At 42.9% G+C, this 17,383-nt stretch overlaps 1 protein-coding gene across 5 annotated transcripts in view; it reads left to right on the forward strand.

Moving 5' to 3' along the window:
* Positions 1-16,047, forward strand: part of LOC117434121 (discoidin domain-containing receptor 2-like) — a 44,055-nt gene extending 28,008 nt beyond the window's left edge. For 3 of the 5 annotated variants that reach the window (XM_059009141.1, XM_059009142.1, XM_059009140.1), the window contains 15 exons: positions 470-617; positions 958-1,060; positions 1,609-1,795; positions 2,066-2,312; positions 3,007-3,165; positions 3,392-3,439; positions 4,038-4,204; positions 4,875-5,106; positions 7,407-7,511; positions 8,855-9,129; positions 9,352-9,479; positions 9,887-10,084; positions 10,819-11,053; positions 11,743-11,892; positions 12,748-16,047. In XM_059009141.1, coding sequence (XP_058865124.1) covers positions 470-617; positions 958-1,060; positions 1,609-1,795; positions 2,066-2,312; positions 3,007-3,165; positions 3,392-3,439; positions 4,038-4,204; positions 4,875-5,106; positions 7,407-7,511; positions 8,855-9,129; positions 9,352-9,479; positions 9,887-10,084; positions 10,819-11,053; positions 11,743-11,892; positions 12,748-12,888 — 2,523 coding nt within the window. In that variant the 3' untranslated portion in view covers positions 12,889-16,047. The remainder of the gene's footprint in view (positions 1-469; positions 618-957; positions 1,061-1,608; positions 1,796-2,065; positions 2,313-3,006; positions 3,166-3,391; positions 3,440-4,037; positions 4,205-4,874; positions 5,107-7,406; positions 7,512-8,854; positions 9,130-9,351; positions 9,480-9,886; positions 10,085-10,818; positions 11,054-11,742; positions 11,893-12,747) is intronic. The other 2 variants (XR_009310947.1, XM_059009143.1) reach the window with 2 other exon arrangements.
* Positions 16,048-17,383: the final 1,336 nt, after the last annotated feature.

Consider the following 17,383-nt stretch of genomic DNA (forward strand, 5'->3'; position numbering starts at 1 on the left):
TTTTTTTTTTTAAACTATCTGAACATAATTTAGATCTTTTATTTAACATCATGTAATCAAAGAAACTACAAAATGAAATCGCAAAAGTCTTCCGGAAGCCATAATAGTAGCACAGTATTTAATGTTAGATTTCGAAATGTCACATTTTCCAATTTGTGTCAGTTTTTTCGTTGAGTATCTGGAAAACTACAAAGCGGTATGTGATTCAACATGTTAGCGTAACATTATTCAGCAGGTTTCATTCGACTTCATGAAGCAAAATAAGTGAGTTCTGTAGGCTGTTGCAAAACGTTTGGCCACAGCTGGAGATTTAGTAGCAGGAGGTTGATTGATTTCTCAGATTGCTGTTACACACAACGCCTCATCATTCAGTAACAAACTCTCAACAGTTCTTATAAACCAGCACCAGGTTGACTGTCCTCTCCAGTCCTTGAGAAATCTGAAACGACTGTGTGCTGGTCCTCCTCAGGTGGTGTCTGGGAACGTGAACACGTACGACATAGTTCTGAAGGACTTGGGCCCCCCCATCATCGCGCGCTACGTTCGCTTCTACCCCATGGCGGACCGGGTGATGAGCGTGTGTCTGCGAGTCGAGCTGTACGGCTGTGAATGGACAGGTCAGCAAGCAAACCCAGACACACCTCTCCTGCTGCTGTTACAATACAGCGATACAGTACAGTGCGATACAACACAGTGAGATGCAGTATGCAATACAGTATGATACAGTACAATACAATACAATACAGTGGGATGCACTACAATACAGTACAGTGCGATACAGTACAATACAATACAGTGGAATGCAATACAATACAGTACAGTGCGATCTGTGGATTTGATATTAAAATCCTGGTTACTGCTTTAAAGGGGAAATGGTCTTTCTCACACTATTTATTTCCATTCTCTTGTTTTTCCTGTTGGTGTTTCATCCTGATGACTTGTCTTGTGCTGTTGCAGATGGACTGAAAGCCTACACTTCTCCAATCAGCCACGTTATGAATCTTCCAGCTGGCCCTGTCTACCTGAACGACTCGACCTATGATGGAAACATAGATGCTGGGTAAGCAACTGCATTTCTGCAGTGGAGACTCTGAAGACCAGTGCACCCATTGTTTTGGATTGTCACTGTTACAGAAACCAGTTTTAGGGGAAAGAAATAAAGAAGAAATATCCCACCTCGTCATTGTCCATTGGGAGTGAAAGGATAACATTTGGGATACCTCTGCACTGAGCTGGGTGTCTTGCTCTATGTAGGGTTAACGGGCAAAATAAATATTTTGTATCCATGTTTTTTATATTAAGAGGAGCCATTACAGTAGATGTTTACATATGGCAGTGTTTGGAGCTGGTCGCTTGTCATACCTAGATAAATAGATAACATTTTGAGGTACCACTAATCTCTCGCACTGCTCTTGTCTCCCCCCCCCCCCCCCCCCTCCTTTCTCTCCCATCCTGCTTCTCCCCTCCGTCCCTCCTTATCCTCCATCCCTTTCCTTCCCCTCCTATTTCTCCCTCCCTCTCTCCTCCATCCTCTCCCCCCTCCCCCTCCTCTCTCTTACCCCCATCTCTCCTTCATCCTCTCCCATCCCCCTGCGCTCTCTTCCCCAGGCTGCAGTACGGAGGGCTGGGGCAGCTGTCCGATGGGGTGCTGGGGCTGGATGATTTCACGGAGGCCCGGGAGCTGCGAGTCTGGCCTGGCTATGACTATGTGGGGTGGAACCGGGAGGCGGCAGGGGTGGGCTTCGTGGAGATGGAGTTTGAGTTCCAGGAGAGACGCACCTTTCAAAGCATGCAGGTCAGAGCACAGCACCCGGGATGGGAGAAAGAATGTGATACTGCAATTCAATAGTGTACATTCACAACATATCAATACTGATATTGTATCTGGTGTTTTTTATTCATTCATCTTTCTTGGTGATGCAAAACTTTTGGGACATTTTCCCATTGCCAAATCCCCTTAAGTCTAATAAAGCTGTGTGCTTTTATAGCAAGCCTGTATCATGATCCTCGTGATGCTCTGTAATATCTGTGGCTCTGTGCTGACTGACCGTTCCTCTATCCTCAGGTTCACTGCAATAACCGGTACCAGCAGGCAGTGAAGATCTTCCGCAGCGTGTCGTGCCTCTTCAAGCCGGACCTGCTGAGGCAGTGGGAGCCGGAGCCGGTCAGCGTGGAGGTGGAGGCGGACGTGCGGGACCCCGGTGCTCGCACCGTGCCCGTGCCCCTGGAGGGGAGGAGCGGACAGATGATGCGCTGCAAGTTCTACTTCTCTGACAGCTGGCTGCTCATCAGCGAGATCTCCTTCATCACGGGTACAGGGCTGACTGCCATCTGTGCGTGTGTGTGCGTGTGTGTGTGCGTCTGCATGTAACGCGCTTTGTTCAGTCTGCCTGCAGTAGTGTAGCAGACTTTAGTAAATCTACACTTCATGGCACAATGTAAAGTCCTTGTAAACACCTGAAACCAGAGCTGTCCGTCTTTGTGATTGGTTAAACCACCATCACGTGACAGATTATAGAGAAGTCATGGAGAAATATGAGCCTGAAGACCTGATCCACATTCTACAAGAGCTTCCTTTGGCTTCAGGCAATATAAGCCCCTGTCGGACACTAGCTCCCTCCTCAGGGACAGTAATTTTCCACTATAGATTTGTAACTAAGAGATTAAAAAAATAAAAAAAAGGTTTAACTAAACTGCACTGAGACACAGATTCAGTATGTCTGTGCCTGTTTAACATTTATCATGTTTAAACACCTCAAGTTTTTTTTGTTGTCTGTGCATGTATTTGCTTGTTCTAAAGACTACCGATCGCCCTTGTATTCATTTCAAACCCATTGAGAGCGTTGAATGAGATCACTTCTCAAACAGAAGTGTGGAGTATTGCAGAGCTCTGTGAGTCGTATATGGTTCTTGAGCCGTGTGTTGGCAGCCCTGCTATGAACAAACGTGTACGTGTGTCTGACTGATCTAAAGGGCTGCCGCCCCCATTTTGTCTTTCTGCTTCAGACATTGGAGGGGAGACCCCACCTGTGAAAGAACCCCCCAATCCAGCCCTCCCTGCTCCCAGTGTGATGCCAGGCACCAGCCCCAAAGTGGAGACCCCGATCTCAAGCCCAAGACCAAGCCCTGCCACCAACACCACCACCAACCGCACAACGCTGGGAGGTGAATACAGATAAACTGTCTTTTAAAACTCCCAGTCTCTGTATAAACAGAGACACAGCCAACATTCATCGCACTGCATGCGGTTTCAAGAGGCACTGTGTTTTTTGACACCTGTTGATTTCACTACAGTTGTTCTAAGTCTTTTTTTCCCCTACAGTTGTACTTGAATGTACTTCGATCCTGATTCTAAAACAATTATTTTTGTTTGAACTCCCAATCCCTCTAGGGAGGCTGTCGGGCATGGGGGATATGACTCTCAACAGCACAGTGGAAGGTAAGCTTGTAAACCTGGTTCATTTACTCTGCATCAGTTTAGTTAGGGAAAGAGCGCCCCCTACTGACTCACCAACATAACTTTAATTTCAAAATGTTTTAAATGACATAAGTTACATACAGTTTTCAAGCAGCAATGCCATTACTTGCAGGAAAACACTTGAGATGCTCTTTACTTTGACCTTTGACATAATATGGCAAATTGTGGTCATGTGATGTGGTCTCCAGGTGATAAATACCAAACCCTTTAAGACACTAACAGTAAAAAAAAACAAATCCATCAGGAAAAATGTGACAGTGACCTTGAATTTGACCTCTGACTGAACAGGGCTGTCATGTGACTTTTAATTCTTTGAAAGTATTTCTTTCAAATTCAGTTCACGTCTGTATTGTTTGCTTTTCTCAAGTCACCTTTCGATTAGGGGTGATGTGTCCAAAAGAAGAAAAAAAAACTGTTTTGTGGCCATTCGTTTTTTTCTACTCACCATATCTCAGAAACCGTTGGCGATACATGCTTCACCGATGCTTCTATAACTATTCTCATCCTTTTTACTTTACTTTGCAAACATCTAATTCTCTTTTGTTGTTTTCCTGCTCAGAGGAAGACTGGGCGATGCTCACCCCGAAGGCGGGGCTTCCCGTTGCCAAGGACGACAACAGCCACACCTCCATTCTGGTTGGCTGCCTGGTAGCCATCATCCTGCTGCTTTTGATTGTCATCGTCATCATTCTGTGGAGACAGTACTGGAAAAAGATACTGGGCAAGGTGTGTAGCGTAGTCTCACATGTTGATGCTCTGCTGGTTTCACACAGCCCCCGATGTTGGATTGACTTACCTAATATAGCAGGGTAGAATTTGACCAGTAATACATCACAATTTGCTCTCCCATTTTAAATTAGATTTGCCAGATGTTTGGAACCCCTCTCCAACAGCGATGAGAGCGAGTTAATACACCCTCATTAAGCCAGTGCTTCCCTGTGTTCAGCGCCTACAAATGAAACTTTTTCAACATCTGTAATAGTTCACCAACTGCAGTTACCAGAATTAAAAAAAAAAAAAAAAATGACGTTAGTGTTCATTTTAGATTTCGGTCTTGACAGCGATGTTCTGTAATAAAGACAGTATCTCATTTTACATTACAGTGCTTTTATATATGCATAAGAAAACACCCAGTACAGGCAAATTACCTGCACTTGCAAACCTTGCTTTAATGAGCTAAAAGTTTCCTTCATCCGTGCTGTTTATACAGCCCCGTTGTTGTAGTCCTGTCAGATTCTGTCACACGAGAATTGGCCTGATCTTACAATACAGGAAGCAACTGAACACTGGAAGTCATAATATATTTCTGCAGTTCATCAATTTCTTCATCCTCGAACAGCGCTCAGATCGTTTTTCATGATGCCGATTTTACAACATCACTCTTGATGTCACACAGGCTCAGAGGCGAATCTCGGATGATGACTTGCGGGTCCACCTTTCAGTTCCAAACGAAACTGTGGTCATCAACAATACCCAGAATCCCCTGAGCGCTGCCCGCTACGCCAACCGATACGAGCGCATCCAGCCGTGCGAGGGGGAGCAGGGGCCGTCGTACGAGGCTGAGTACCAGGAGCCCAGCGCTCTGGTGCGCAAGAGGCCAGAGTCCGTGCTCACCACTGACAGCTCGGGTAAGAGACTGGCAGACAGGAACCACAGCCCACAGCCTAATCCGGTCAGACCTCAAGAGAACTAATATGCAGTCTTGGATTTTTGTCTGGTTAGATCTCAGATGCTAAGCATGCTAACACCTGGTTAGGGTTTGGATGGGGGACCTCCATGGAAAACCAGGTGTTGCAGCGGTGTTGGTAATTCTGAAAATAAAAATGATCTTTTCCCCTTTCTTCTTTCCCAGGTCACAACAGTTAGTAGAAGGTTTTCTCAGTTGGTACTACATGGTTTAATAAAGGATGAGACTGTCACATTATAAAACCTGTTGCAGTAAATTTACAGAATTGCTAGGAATGTTTGTCAGCATCCTTAACACAATTTTGAGCTGGTCGAACCCCATTCTGCAGGTACAGAGACCAGCACTCTGTCTGCCAAGCTAAACAAGCTGAGCAACTTGCAGAGCAGACCAACATGAAGTATCTTGCCTACACTTTTAAAACGTGTACAAGATTCAGTTTAATTCATATTGCTACTACTACTGCTTACCATTGAACTATTCCCTGCATGCCTGATCTGAACACATACAGTGGTGTGCAACTTCCTTAGAACACCCCATTGCTTCTGTAGTTTTGATTTGTTGTGCAGATAAAATCAAACCAATGGAACGGAAAATTGTCAAAATAATGTTATTTAATTGATGACTTTAATCGGCCACACATGCATTTAAAATAGTAGGAGAAAACAAACACATAGCCACAAATGGTAAAATGCATGAGACTTTTTAGAAGTGGTTTAATGTGCCTAATGTAAAGTACAAAGTGGTCTAACATTTTCATGCATAAGTGCCTATTGTTTCTATAGTGCTGATTGCTAAACGAAAATTCTCTCACCCAGCGGTTTTAATTCAGGTAGGTATATAAAGGATATAAATGACAGGGTGTTCTAATATGTTTGCACGCTACTGTAGGCAAACATGTAAGCCTTGAGACAGCCCTGCCTTTATGTTCCTCAACACAGTCACCTACCAGAGCTCATTACAGAATCAAGTCAGGGTATGCCCTGGATTTCAAAGCTCCTCTCTGCGTGTTTTCATCCCACACGTCCTAACCTCCTCGTGTTCCGTCCTTCGGATGAGACGTAAAACCGAGGTCCTATTGTAAGTGACTCTGCAGCAGCAGCTGTTGATGCATAGTTCACCCCCTAGTCCCCTAGGGTAAAGTCTTTGGTAAATGACTAATTAATAATAATAATAAGTTATATCATAAGATGCTGATGGGATAGGAATCCACATGTCTGTTACTTGATTGTTTTTATAGTAGTGTCTGTTTAGCAGTTATTGTACCGTGTGTATTTTACGTGTGTGTGCCATCTGTGTTAACTGCATGTGGTTTTGGGCATGGGAAGTCTAAGAAATATGACTCGGCTTGAATACAGTAGCAGTGCAGTGGGTTTCAATTTGTTTAAAGATATCTTGAAGACAATGTTAATTTGTAATAGTTAATAAATTCACACGTGTGTTAAACTGACAGTAAGCAGGGAAATGTGTGTGTATAATAAACTCACACATTACTAAAGAAAGAGTCGTGCTCTTTGACAAAGCAGACACTGAAAGAAAGGTAAAAAAAACAGGTAGATGAAATTACTGAAGGAGGGGGTGATAATGTTGCTGGTATTATTAACAGGTCAAGTAGCAGTTTTAAATAAGACAATTTTATTTGCTAAGCATGCCCATTAAATGGAGACCATTTGTAACAAGAGGTGATAACGTTAATTTGAAAGTAACTCTAATTTACAGCTTCGGCCAAATGTTTTGCATCACCTGGAAGTTTAGGATTGAGACGTTCATTTGAAAAAGAAAGTATATGAACATAATTTAGATATTTTATTTAACATCATGCAACCAAATAAACTACAAAATGATATCGCAAAAGTCTACCGGAAGCCATAATAGTGGTACAGTGTTTCATGTAATTTTTGATCCATTTTTAAGTATATGGAGGGAAAACTACAACGCGGTATGTAATTCAATATATTATTCAGCAGGTTTCATTCGACCTTTATGAACAAAATTAGCTCATTCTATAGGGCAATGCTGCAAAACCTTTTGGCCGTAGCTATAGACGCGTGTATCTTGTTTCCCCATCGTTTGGTTTCATTCCTCTGTTGTAAAGCAGCAGACAGACCTAACGGCTGTCTAGCCATGTTAACGTGAGTGCGGATTGTGTCAATAACCACCTGCATCAGGGGTCCCCTCCCCTCCCCCCTCTGTGTGCATGCCTGTCTGTTCTGATTCCCTGGTTTGTCTGCTCCTCTCCCACAGCTCTGCTCTTAAACAACCCAGCCTATCACCTCTTACTGTCCGCAAACTCACCCCAACCCCCAGCAGGCAAACCGGGAGGGCAGGCCAAGCCAATCAACACTGACGGTAAGGCTGCCGATACAGAGGGGGCAGTGGCGGACTGGGGCTTTTAGCACTGCTTCCCTGGGGGTGCCACGGTATGCGGACCACAGCATTGAGCAGTGTCGTGCTGTGCATCTTGTATGATACCTGTGGGGGACACAGGGAGTGCAGCTTGCAATAGTTGTATTGCGGTGTGCAGCTGTGTGTATTATGAGATGCAGCTCATGATAATTAAACTCAGCGGCGGTTGACTTATTCTTTAGGTGCACTGGGTGTGCAATGATATTCAGATCAGAATATGATCAGTATCGTGCTGTGCATCTCACAATATCATACATATGCAGGTCATTATTTATTTGTTAGAAGGCTAAACTTCCATCAGATGGGGGAAGTGTGAATTGATGCCATCTGTGAATCCATGTATTCACCACTGAAGAACCATTTGGTGGGCTGCAAACAACTATACACGCCTGCATCAGAGTACCTGTGAGGAATTGTCAGGATTCGTAAATGCAGGTGTCGCTGCGTCCCCTGTGCTTCATCTGTCTATAAAAGCTGTGTGGAGATATTTAATAACCTTCTGACTGTATTGCCTCACATCGACTTCCTCCCTTCTGCAGAATCATTCTTCATGTCTCCTTTCAGCTTCCTTGCTTCCACCACGAATGAGAGAAATTGCCAACTTCTCTGATCTGCATCGATTTCTTTACTTCTTATGAATGCCTAACCAATGCTTCCCTTCCTTCTCCTCCGGTCTTGCTTTCTGATTTATTGGTTTCACGCTGCAGCTTCAGGCTTCATGATACACTTATACAATGTTTTGTAGAAACAAACAAAAAAGGTACGGTATACAGGGATGGATACTGAGTAAGTGAAGTTTGTTTGGGGGATTTGAAATACATAGTGCATTGCCTGGGTCCTGGAGCAAAGGGACAATGAAAAAGCACTTTATTACCATAACACTTTTGATCAGAAAGTTTACTAAACTAGGACCAAACATCTATTAAAATCCTCTGTTTTTTTTGTTTTGTTTTCTCCACTCAAAAAATATCAGTAAATGCTTTGACGTTATGCCCCTGGTTTAGTGTTACTGTATGACTCTATGTACACTAGGACAGTTTTGGGACAGTTCAGGGTTTTCAACTCACATTGCAATGCACGCTGGTGTATTTGAACTGTTTCGGGTACTTTTCAAAGCAGGACTACACTGACCAGAATGCATTGGGGTGCGAGTTGTAAAGCCTGTCCTAGTGTACATGGAGTCATACAGTAACACTACCCTTGTCCTAATGCACCTCCTATTCCAATGCACTTGTGCTATGGTTTGAATTCTGCCTTTTCTAATCTGGTGCGTCTATGTTTTGCAGTCGGCTACATGGAACCGGAACTGTTGAAGGCCCCGCCCCCTTACGGGTTCCCCAGCGGAGCCCCGCCCCCTTGCATGTCCCCCTGCTCCTCAAACAGCGTCCCTCATTACGCAGAGGCTGACATCATCAACCTGCAGGGCGTCACCGGCAACAACACCTACGCTGTTCCCGCGGTAACCGTGGACGCGCTGGCCGGCAAGGACATTGGGGTGGGGGAGTTTCCACGGGAACACCTCGCCTTCAAGGAGAAACTTGGGGAGGGGCAGTTCGGAGAGGCAAGTGCCACACTAACTGTGACCATGTGCTGTGAGATGCAGTGAGTATATATAGTGAGGTAGAGGATTAACGCAGCATATATTGATTGGATTTTTGTAATTAGGGTTAAACCTTTTATTTTACCTGAAAACAGTGGAACTAAATACCCTTTTTCTAACATGTATTTTATTAATAATAAACGCTGTCGTAATACAACGCCTCCCTGTGGTGTTGCTATGCAGGTGCACCTGTGCGAGATCGACAGCCCACAAGACCTGGTCAGCTTGGAGTTTCCCTTTAATATCCGCAAAGGACGCCCTCTGCTGGTGGCTGTCAAGATACTGCGTTCTGATGCCACCAAGAATGCCAGGTATGTCGAGACACACCTGTCTCATTTATACAACCTTTAATGGGATACTTCAACTCTCCCGTACCAATAAATACACAGGATCAAGCAAGTGTGTCGATGCTGATTTAAATCAAGAATGATGCAAGGCTAGGGAATAGGGAATGGGTGAAGCAGGGGATGCAAAAGTAACACAAGGACTTAGAATTCTGGATTTAGAAGTAAATTAGTGCATAGATGATGCAAGTTTAATTGGAGTGGTGCCAACTCTTATATTTGCCTTGCATAGTACTCTCTGTAAAATGTACTTAAATTGGCTTGCTTGATCTTTACCTCATTGATACGGTTCGACATCAAAAGAAGCAGCAGTAATTTGGAACTTAAAGACCCGTGTAGATGCATCATTTAGACAGTCCGGTCTCTATCCATAGGAATGATTTCCTGAAGGAGGTGAAGATTCTGTCCCGGCTGAAGGACCCCAATATCATCAGGCTGCTGGGTGTGTGTGTGCGGGACGACCCGCTGTGCATGATCACCGAGTACATGGAGAGTGGTGACCTCAACCAGTTCCTGAGCCAGCGCCAGCTCCAGGACAAAGCCAGCAGTGCCAGCAGCATGCCGACGATCAGGTGAGTGCACCGTCTCTGTCTGCAACACAGCACTCGCCCTGCACTCAGGTAAACGCTGTCAGCAATCTGTCTGCCGTCAGTCAATCCCTAAACAACAAGTACAGACAGATTGTTTCCATCATAGAATGAAGATAGAATTTGATCACATATTAACAGTATAGCTATATATATATATATATATATATATATATATATATATATATATATATATATATATATTATTATTATTATTATTATTATTATTATTATTATTATTATTATTATTTGTTTATTTAGCAGACGCCTTTATCCAAGGCGACTTACAGAGACTAGGGTGGGTGAGCTATGCATCAGCTGCAGAGTCACTTACAATTACGTCTCACCCGAAACGGAGCACAAGGAGGTTAAGTGACTTGCTCAGGATCACACAATGAGTCAGTGGCTGAGGTGGGATTTGAACCAGGGACCTCCTGGTTCCAAGCCCTTTTCTTTAACAACTGGACCACACATATATATTATATATAAATATATAAATAGCAGTAGAATGGAAAGGGTCTGTGTGTGGGTTATATTGATGTCAGTAAAAAGGGAGATGTTTGCCATTCTGTGTCCCTACAATACTGAACTTCTCTCCCCTCTCCCCCCTCCCCCTCTCCCTCTCCCTCCTCCTCCTCTCCCCCTCCCTCTCCTCCTCTCCCCCCTCTCCCCCTCCCCCTCCTTTCCATCACTCCCTCCTCTCCCCCTCTTTCCTGCAGTTACACGACTCTGATCTCCATGACTTCCCAGATCGCCTCTGGGATGAAGTACCTGGCCTCCCTGAACTTTGTTCATCGAGACCTGGCCACTCGGAATTGCCTGGTGGGTGAGGGCGACACCATCAAGATCGCTGACTTCGGGATGAGCCGCAACCTCTACACCAGCGACTACTATCGCATCCAGGGCCGCGCCGTGCTGCCGATACGCTGGATGGCCTGGGAGTGCATCCTCATGGTAACTACTGTACAAATCCAGGCTTTATAAAAGATTTAGTTTAGCACTAGCACCGTCAGACTCCATCTTACTGCTGTACTAGCAAGGCATGACTTATTTCATTTTTGTAATGTGATCTCGCTTTCTGTAATTACACCTGTTTTTATTATTTTCCTTTCGCTCTTTACATCATAATGATTTTAATCGTATATACTGGGGTATTTGAGCTAGATAAAGTATTATTTTCCACTATTTAACATCTAATTAGGGGAGTGTTTTAAAGAGATATTCTTTAAAGACCTATCGGCAAAGGCAATTAAAAGCTTAAAAAAAGGCTAACCTAATGCTTTAAAATCGATTTCCTTACTTCATAAAGCCACTAGCAACTTGTCACCGGGCCCCCTTTAAAACACTAAAGCTAAAATCTATTCCCTTACCTCTTATTATCTATCCAATTTCCATGCCACTTTAGCAGAAGCTGTGGAAGATTTAGGATCAAAGCTTTGACAACTTTGACACAGTACTGACTCTTAGTTGGTTGACCAATTGAAAGCTATGTCTTAACTTTTGTAGGTTTTTTGTCTTCACAATAAACACCCAGATCTGGTTTAGCTTGGTCTTTTCAGGAATGAATGTTCCCGGCTTGCTTCTTAAGACCTCGTTCTCCTTGCTTGCGTGGATTTGAGTGTCTTTGCTCTGCTCTTCTCCAGGGGAAGTTCACGACAGCGAGTGACGTGTGGGCGTTCGGTGTGACGCTGTGGGAGATGCTGCTGCTCTGTAAGGAGCAGCCCTACAACTGGCTGACCGACGAGCAGGTGATAGAAAACGCTGGGGAGTTCTTCAGAGACCAGGGCAAGCAGGTAACGATCGCTCACCTTCCTCCTGCTTCACACCGCCAAAGCAGTTACTTTTCATTTACTGGCCTGTGTAACGCCGTAGATATTTGCATTACTTTACAAAAGCAGGGTAAAGCCGTACTAATTAAAACGATAAAAAATCATATCAACGCTTGTTAAAGTGGAATCAGCTTCTGAGTATTGAAGGATTGTGGTTTCTTTGACAAACCGACAACCGGCATTTTTCAAAAGTTTGGAACTTTTTGCAAATAAAAGTAGCAGTTTCCCTCGTCTACAGTATATTTAAACTGCGCCCCTAGCAGCTTGGCTAAACAGACCAGCATTTTACCAGACGTATAATAGTTCAACACAGGGAATTGTGTTTTGCATTGTGTGTTGTACTCCAGTGGAACTCAATCCTGGCCCTCAGAAGCTGGTCCAGTTCCGGGTTTTACTCCAAGCAACTTCTAAAATAGTTCACTGAACCTGAGGCTGAGGCAATTAACTAATTTAGGACCTGCTTGGAATAAAGACCAAGACTGGAATGGATCTCGAGGGCCAGAACTGAGTACCGCTGTTGTACACTGATGTTAAGAACACCTTTGGGTTAGCTACAAGAATACATGCTTACGATTGTAAGTCGCCCTGGATAAGGGCGTCTGCTAAGAAATAAATAATAATAATAATAATGGGGATCAGCCAGCAAAGGACTGTATATCAGCAGTATCATATAGCTGTAGTTCAGAGTGACGTGCAACCATGTCAGAAAATGTATTCTTTTTTTAGTAGCCTTTAGGCCATTATCTAACTTGTTTGCGCAGTAAGTATATATCCAAAGCTTGTTCATTCTGGTGACTGATTATTTCTTCTCTCCTCCAGATATACCTGCCCCGGCCGGAGATCTGCCCCCAGGGCTTGTTTGACCTGATGCTGCGCTGCTGGTGTCGGGACTCCAAGGACCGCCCCTCGTTTGTGCAGATTCAGCGTTTCCTCCTGGAAGAGGCTATGAACATGGTGTAGGCAGGGAGCTGGGGCCCGGGGCTCTGCAGGCTGGCCTGGGGTCCTGGGAGTCCCCCCATCTCCTCCTTTTAATCTGATCTAGAGGTGGCAGTGCGGCAGGGTGCTCTCTCTGCAACAGACTGGTGCTGGTGGCGGTAGGGGGGCATTTTCAACTGGATCTTCAATTCCTTCTGCGTCTTGCAAACCTTGATGCGGGCTTTATTGCTATTGTAAATCAGATGGACTTCACAAAGCAGCGCCTTCGATGACTTTTGTATGTACAAGTTGAGGACTTTCAAACCTTGATGTGGGCTTTTGGTAATTCAGGTGGACAAAAAAAGGCTCTTCAGTGTATGATCATGATGGTCAGGCATAATAAAAGCAAGGCATATTAACCGTGTAAAGGGCAGATTGAAATAAGCTTTATTGCAGTTATAATTCTTAATTCCTGAAGGCGTTACCCCAAAGGTTTTAAAGTACAGGGTGGTTTCAGATCACACGGAATACCTCTCACACAGAGCGGTTCAATCTGGTTGGGTGGTGGACACAAACAGTGTACAATGTCGAGGTGGGTAAACACTCCCCTATATGGAAGTCTAGTGGAAGGAAAATAGGGGTTAAGATGCATTGTTTGGACACTTTGTTTTGTGAGTGGCAGAGGAAGCAAAAATCAAATGAAGTGGATTGTTTTTTAGGGAGAGATCCTCCCAGCCTAATGCACTTACAGCCTGGACACACACTGGACACTGGACACTGGACTCTGGACTCTGGACTCTGGACTCTAAGAGGTAAGCCTCACTGCACAGCTTTTGCAGCCTGACTTCAATTATAAGCCATGGTTGCTAAAGCAAGCCCAGATTTTATTCTGCTTTAGCATAATGGTTTTTTTTTTTTTAGGGTGCAAAAGTAACTGTAAGGAGTTGTTACTTCGACCCAGAGTTTAAACACTGGATTTCTAAACAGTTCGGGTTTTTTTCACATCATCTGAAGGCAAAACAGTGTTTCTTGACAGCCTTTTATTGTTTGCTTCTAATGGAAATCTGATTCAACCTGTGCTTGCTTGACCAGGATGAGAACCCATTCAGATCTGGGTCTCATTTCTCTAAGGGTCCCGGAAGACAATCACGCTCTCTAGATCTGTTTTAACAATCTTAAACGATAGAGGATCTAAATACCTTCACACTCTAACTCTCCTGCTCCTGATTCCCCCAGTCCTGGTGATCTAGTGGTATTAAAATCAGCCACTGTTCAATTAAGAAACCCCTACAGTCTTATATATTTGTAACCATTAATTATACAGTATCCCGGGGCTGGCCATAGTTGGCTATTCCATTCCTGGTCTTTGTTCCAACCCTGCTCTAAACTGTTGTAATTGAACTGATTTCAAACCTCCATCCAGACCCTGAAGTAGTTCATTATATCATTTTACCTGTTAAACAAACTGGAGTGGAATGGCCCTCCAGGTCTGTGATTGGACACCCCAGCTACATCCAATCACATTTCACAACTGGTACCTTGAACTGGGTTTTTGTAAATGTTCAGTCACACCCACCCTTGATTCAGTTGTTTTTTTTTGCTGTCCCTCCCAAGTTTGCCTATATCTCCTCATGACCAGTAGGCAGTCAAGTCTTACAGACTGGATAACTCATAATAAGTATCTGATTAGGGTATTTCCATTTCACAAAGCCTGTATAAACTGCATGATCATCTTCTTGGGAGAAGCATCCTTCTTGTTTTAGACTGCCAGTACTTGTAAATATTCAGCCCAGAAAACAGCTTTTCATTCATTCTGTATTTTGATTTTATATTTTTTTTAATCAGAGTTGTGTTTCCTACCTGTAAAGGCCTCTACCCACTGGACGCGATGCCACAAGCGAATGTCTCGACACCGCACCACAACAAAAAAAATAAAACAAGTGTTTTTGATACAAGCCATTCACACTGCCTGCGGTGCGACAGGCAAAACTGAAGCGATACGAAAAAAACAGGATGGGGGTCGATTTTTGTCGCGCGGCTGCTAGGGAACTGACCAATGAGGAACAGCTTGCGCGCCTTCAGTAAACCATGGTGGAAGAAAAGATCGTTCTTGCAGAATCAAAATACCCGGAGCTGTACAATAAAGGACACAAAAACTATAAAGACACGACAATGAGGGATAACATCTGGCAGTCCGTTTCCAGGGAACTGGTGTGTTTATAAAAAAATTAAGAAAAAGATTAAGATCCAAGCCTTTAAATGATCCATTTTCTTACCTATAGCTAGCACAGCAACTTTCTTGCAAGTCCCAATTTATAAGAAACTACTATGCTTGTCTGCTGGACAAACCCTACAATCTATGAGCATTCAAAGCTATGGATGACACCCTTGATCAAATAAATCGCCTAGGTACCAGGTGCAGTATTTGGGTAGGGTAGTAGCCACAGAATGTGTTATGTGATGTTTCTCTGATTTCAGAAACAGCTCTGTCAAAGAATAGATTAAGAAGGATGATTTATAAAATGTGTTTTATACATTTTTGTACTCCCATCAATATTTTCTGAAGCAGACCACTGAACAGAACATCCTGAAATCAATTACTTCCTGTGCTGTAGGTGGCTGGCCAGACCATTGGAGTGAGATTGACAGACAGCACGGGAAGTGATGACGTACAGGCAAGCAACAGCAGTATTTACATAGAGATGTATTTGAAATATCGGAATATCCCAAATTATAGGGAGAAAAAATCAATTACAAGAAAAAGTATTGGTTGGTGCTCCTTTAAAGGGGTTGTAATGTTGCCTGTGGTAATGAGATTCAAGGAAATGTTCTTTGAAGCCCTGGTTAACACTGCTTTATCTGCGTTGTTTTAATACAAAACTAAAAATAGATGTTTTATTTGTTTATTTTTTACAACAAAAAGAGTAAATAATAGTACCATTTCAGTTTTTCTGTCTTCGCATGAATTCTAGGTGTTATGTTCTAATGGTTGTATCTGTACTGCTGTTTTTTGATACGGTCTTCTGTAGCAAAGGTTTTCTAAAATAATAACGTGTACATATTTGAGGGAAAAGATTTTTACACTAATATATGGAGTCCTTTTAGAGGTTTGTTTTTTGTTTTTAGTTTTTTTTCTCCTATGTAGGTCTGTCGACTGCTTGCTTTATTTGTAGATGTTTTAATAAAGTAACTTCTAAAAATGTGTTACTTTGTTTATTCACACTATCACCTGCTTTTGAAAGTGAAAACACTAAAGAGGTTATCAAAAGTAATAGAATACAATTATAGGGAAGTAATGCAAAGATTATATAATGCTCTAGTTAAGCATTCTACTGCTAATAAAGCATAAACCAATTATTTATTTTTTTGTCCTTTAAATTTGAGTGCAGTGTGGAGTAGTGGTTAGGGCTCTGGACTCTTGACCAGGGTTCAATCCCAGGTCATGGGTTCAATCCCAGGTGGGGGACACCGCTGCTGTACCCTTGAGCAAGGTACTTTACCTAGATTGCTCCAGTAAAAACCCAACTGTATAAATGGGTAATTGTATGTAAAAATAATGTGTAAAAAATAATGTACTTGTATGTAAAAATAATGTGATATCTTGTAACAATTGTAAGTCGCCCTGGATAAGGGCGTCTGCTAAGAAATTAATAATAATAATAATAATAATAATAATAATAATAATAATAATGTCGGTATCACTTTAGCTAGGACACCACTAGATGGCAGCAGAGTATTCTTAAACTGCAACCCCCAGTAGGTAGTAGTCAATGAGAATATTACATCTACTTCCAAACTTGCTGGCTGCTACAAGATGAAGGGCCCTATTAAACAACGAGAACAGGGCAATTTTAACTGTATAAAACTAGCAAGCAATTGCTAATAAACAGCTCCTTGCTGCAAGTTATTTGCTAAGTTTTCTACCGTTAAAGTCGTTTTATTCTTTTCGGAACAAAAATGCACTTTTGTAGCTAAATCAGGCCCTTAGCATCATACATGAAGGTACAACATAATACTAAAACAATGATCCCATTGTCACGAGGTTATAGAGGAGGCGTCAGTAGGTAAATGATACTTTAAAGGTAAATGCTTTTCCAATTGTTAAGAAATTTGTTCAGGATCTTCTTTAGCATGTTATTGAGAGGGCCTGTTTCTTTATTGTTCTGCCTCGAACAAATAATGAAATATAGAAGACAGAGTATTATTGAAGGGCCCATATACAGTTAAGTCTTGTACGGTGTAGGGTTACCATATGACTCCACGTACATTAGGACACTTCGGACACTCGCACTCACATTCTGGTAAGTAGTCCTGCTGTGAAAGGTAGCAGAGACGGGTTATACCAGAATGCATTGCAGTGTGAGCTGAAAAACCCGAACTATCCCAACTGTCCTAGTGTACATGGAGTCATATGATTAGTAGTAATAGCTGGAAAAAAAAATACATTTGACACAATAAAACTGTGCGATACCATCATGTTAAACTAATGGTAGTCTGGGGAGTTTTTTTATGCATTAGGTGTACTAGTAAAACTGAGTTC

This window comes from Acipenser ruthenus, chromosome 38 (genome assembly GCF_902713425.1).
Source record: "Acipenser ruthenus chromosome 38, fAciRut3.2 maternal haplotype, whole genome shotgun sequence".
In the NCBI taxonomy this organism is placed as follows: domain Eukaryota; kingdom Metazoa; phylum Chordata; class Actinopteri; order Acipenseriformes; family Acipenseridae; genus Acipenser; species Acipenser ruthenus.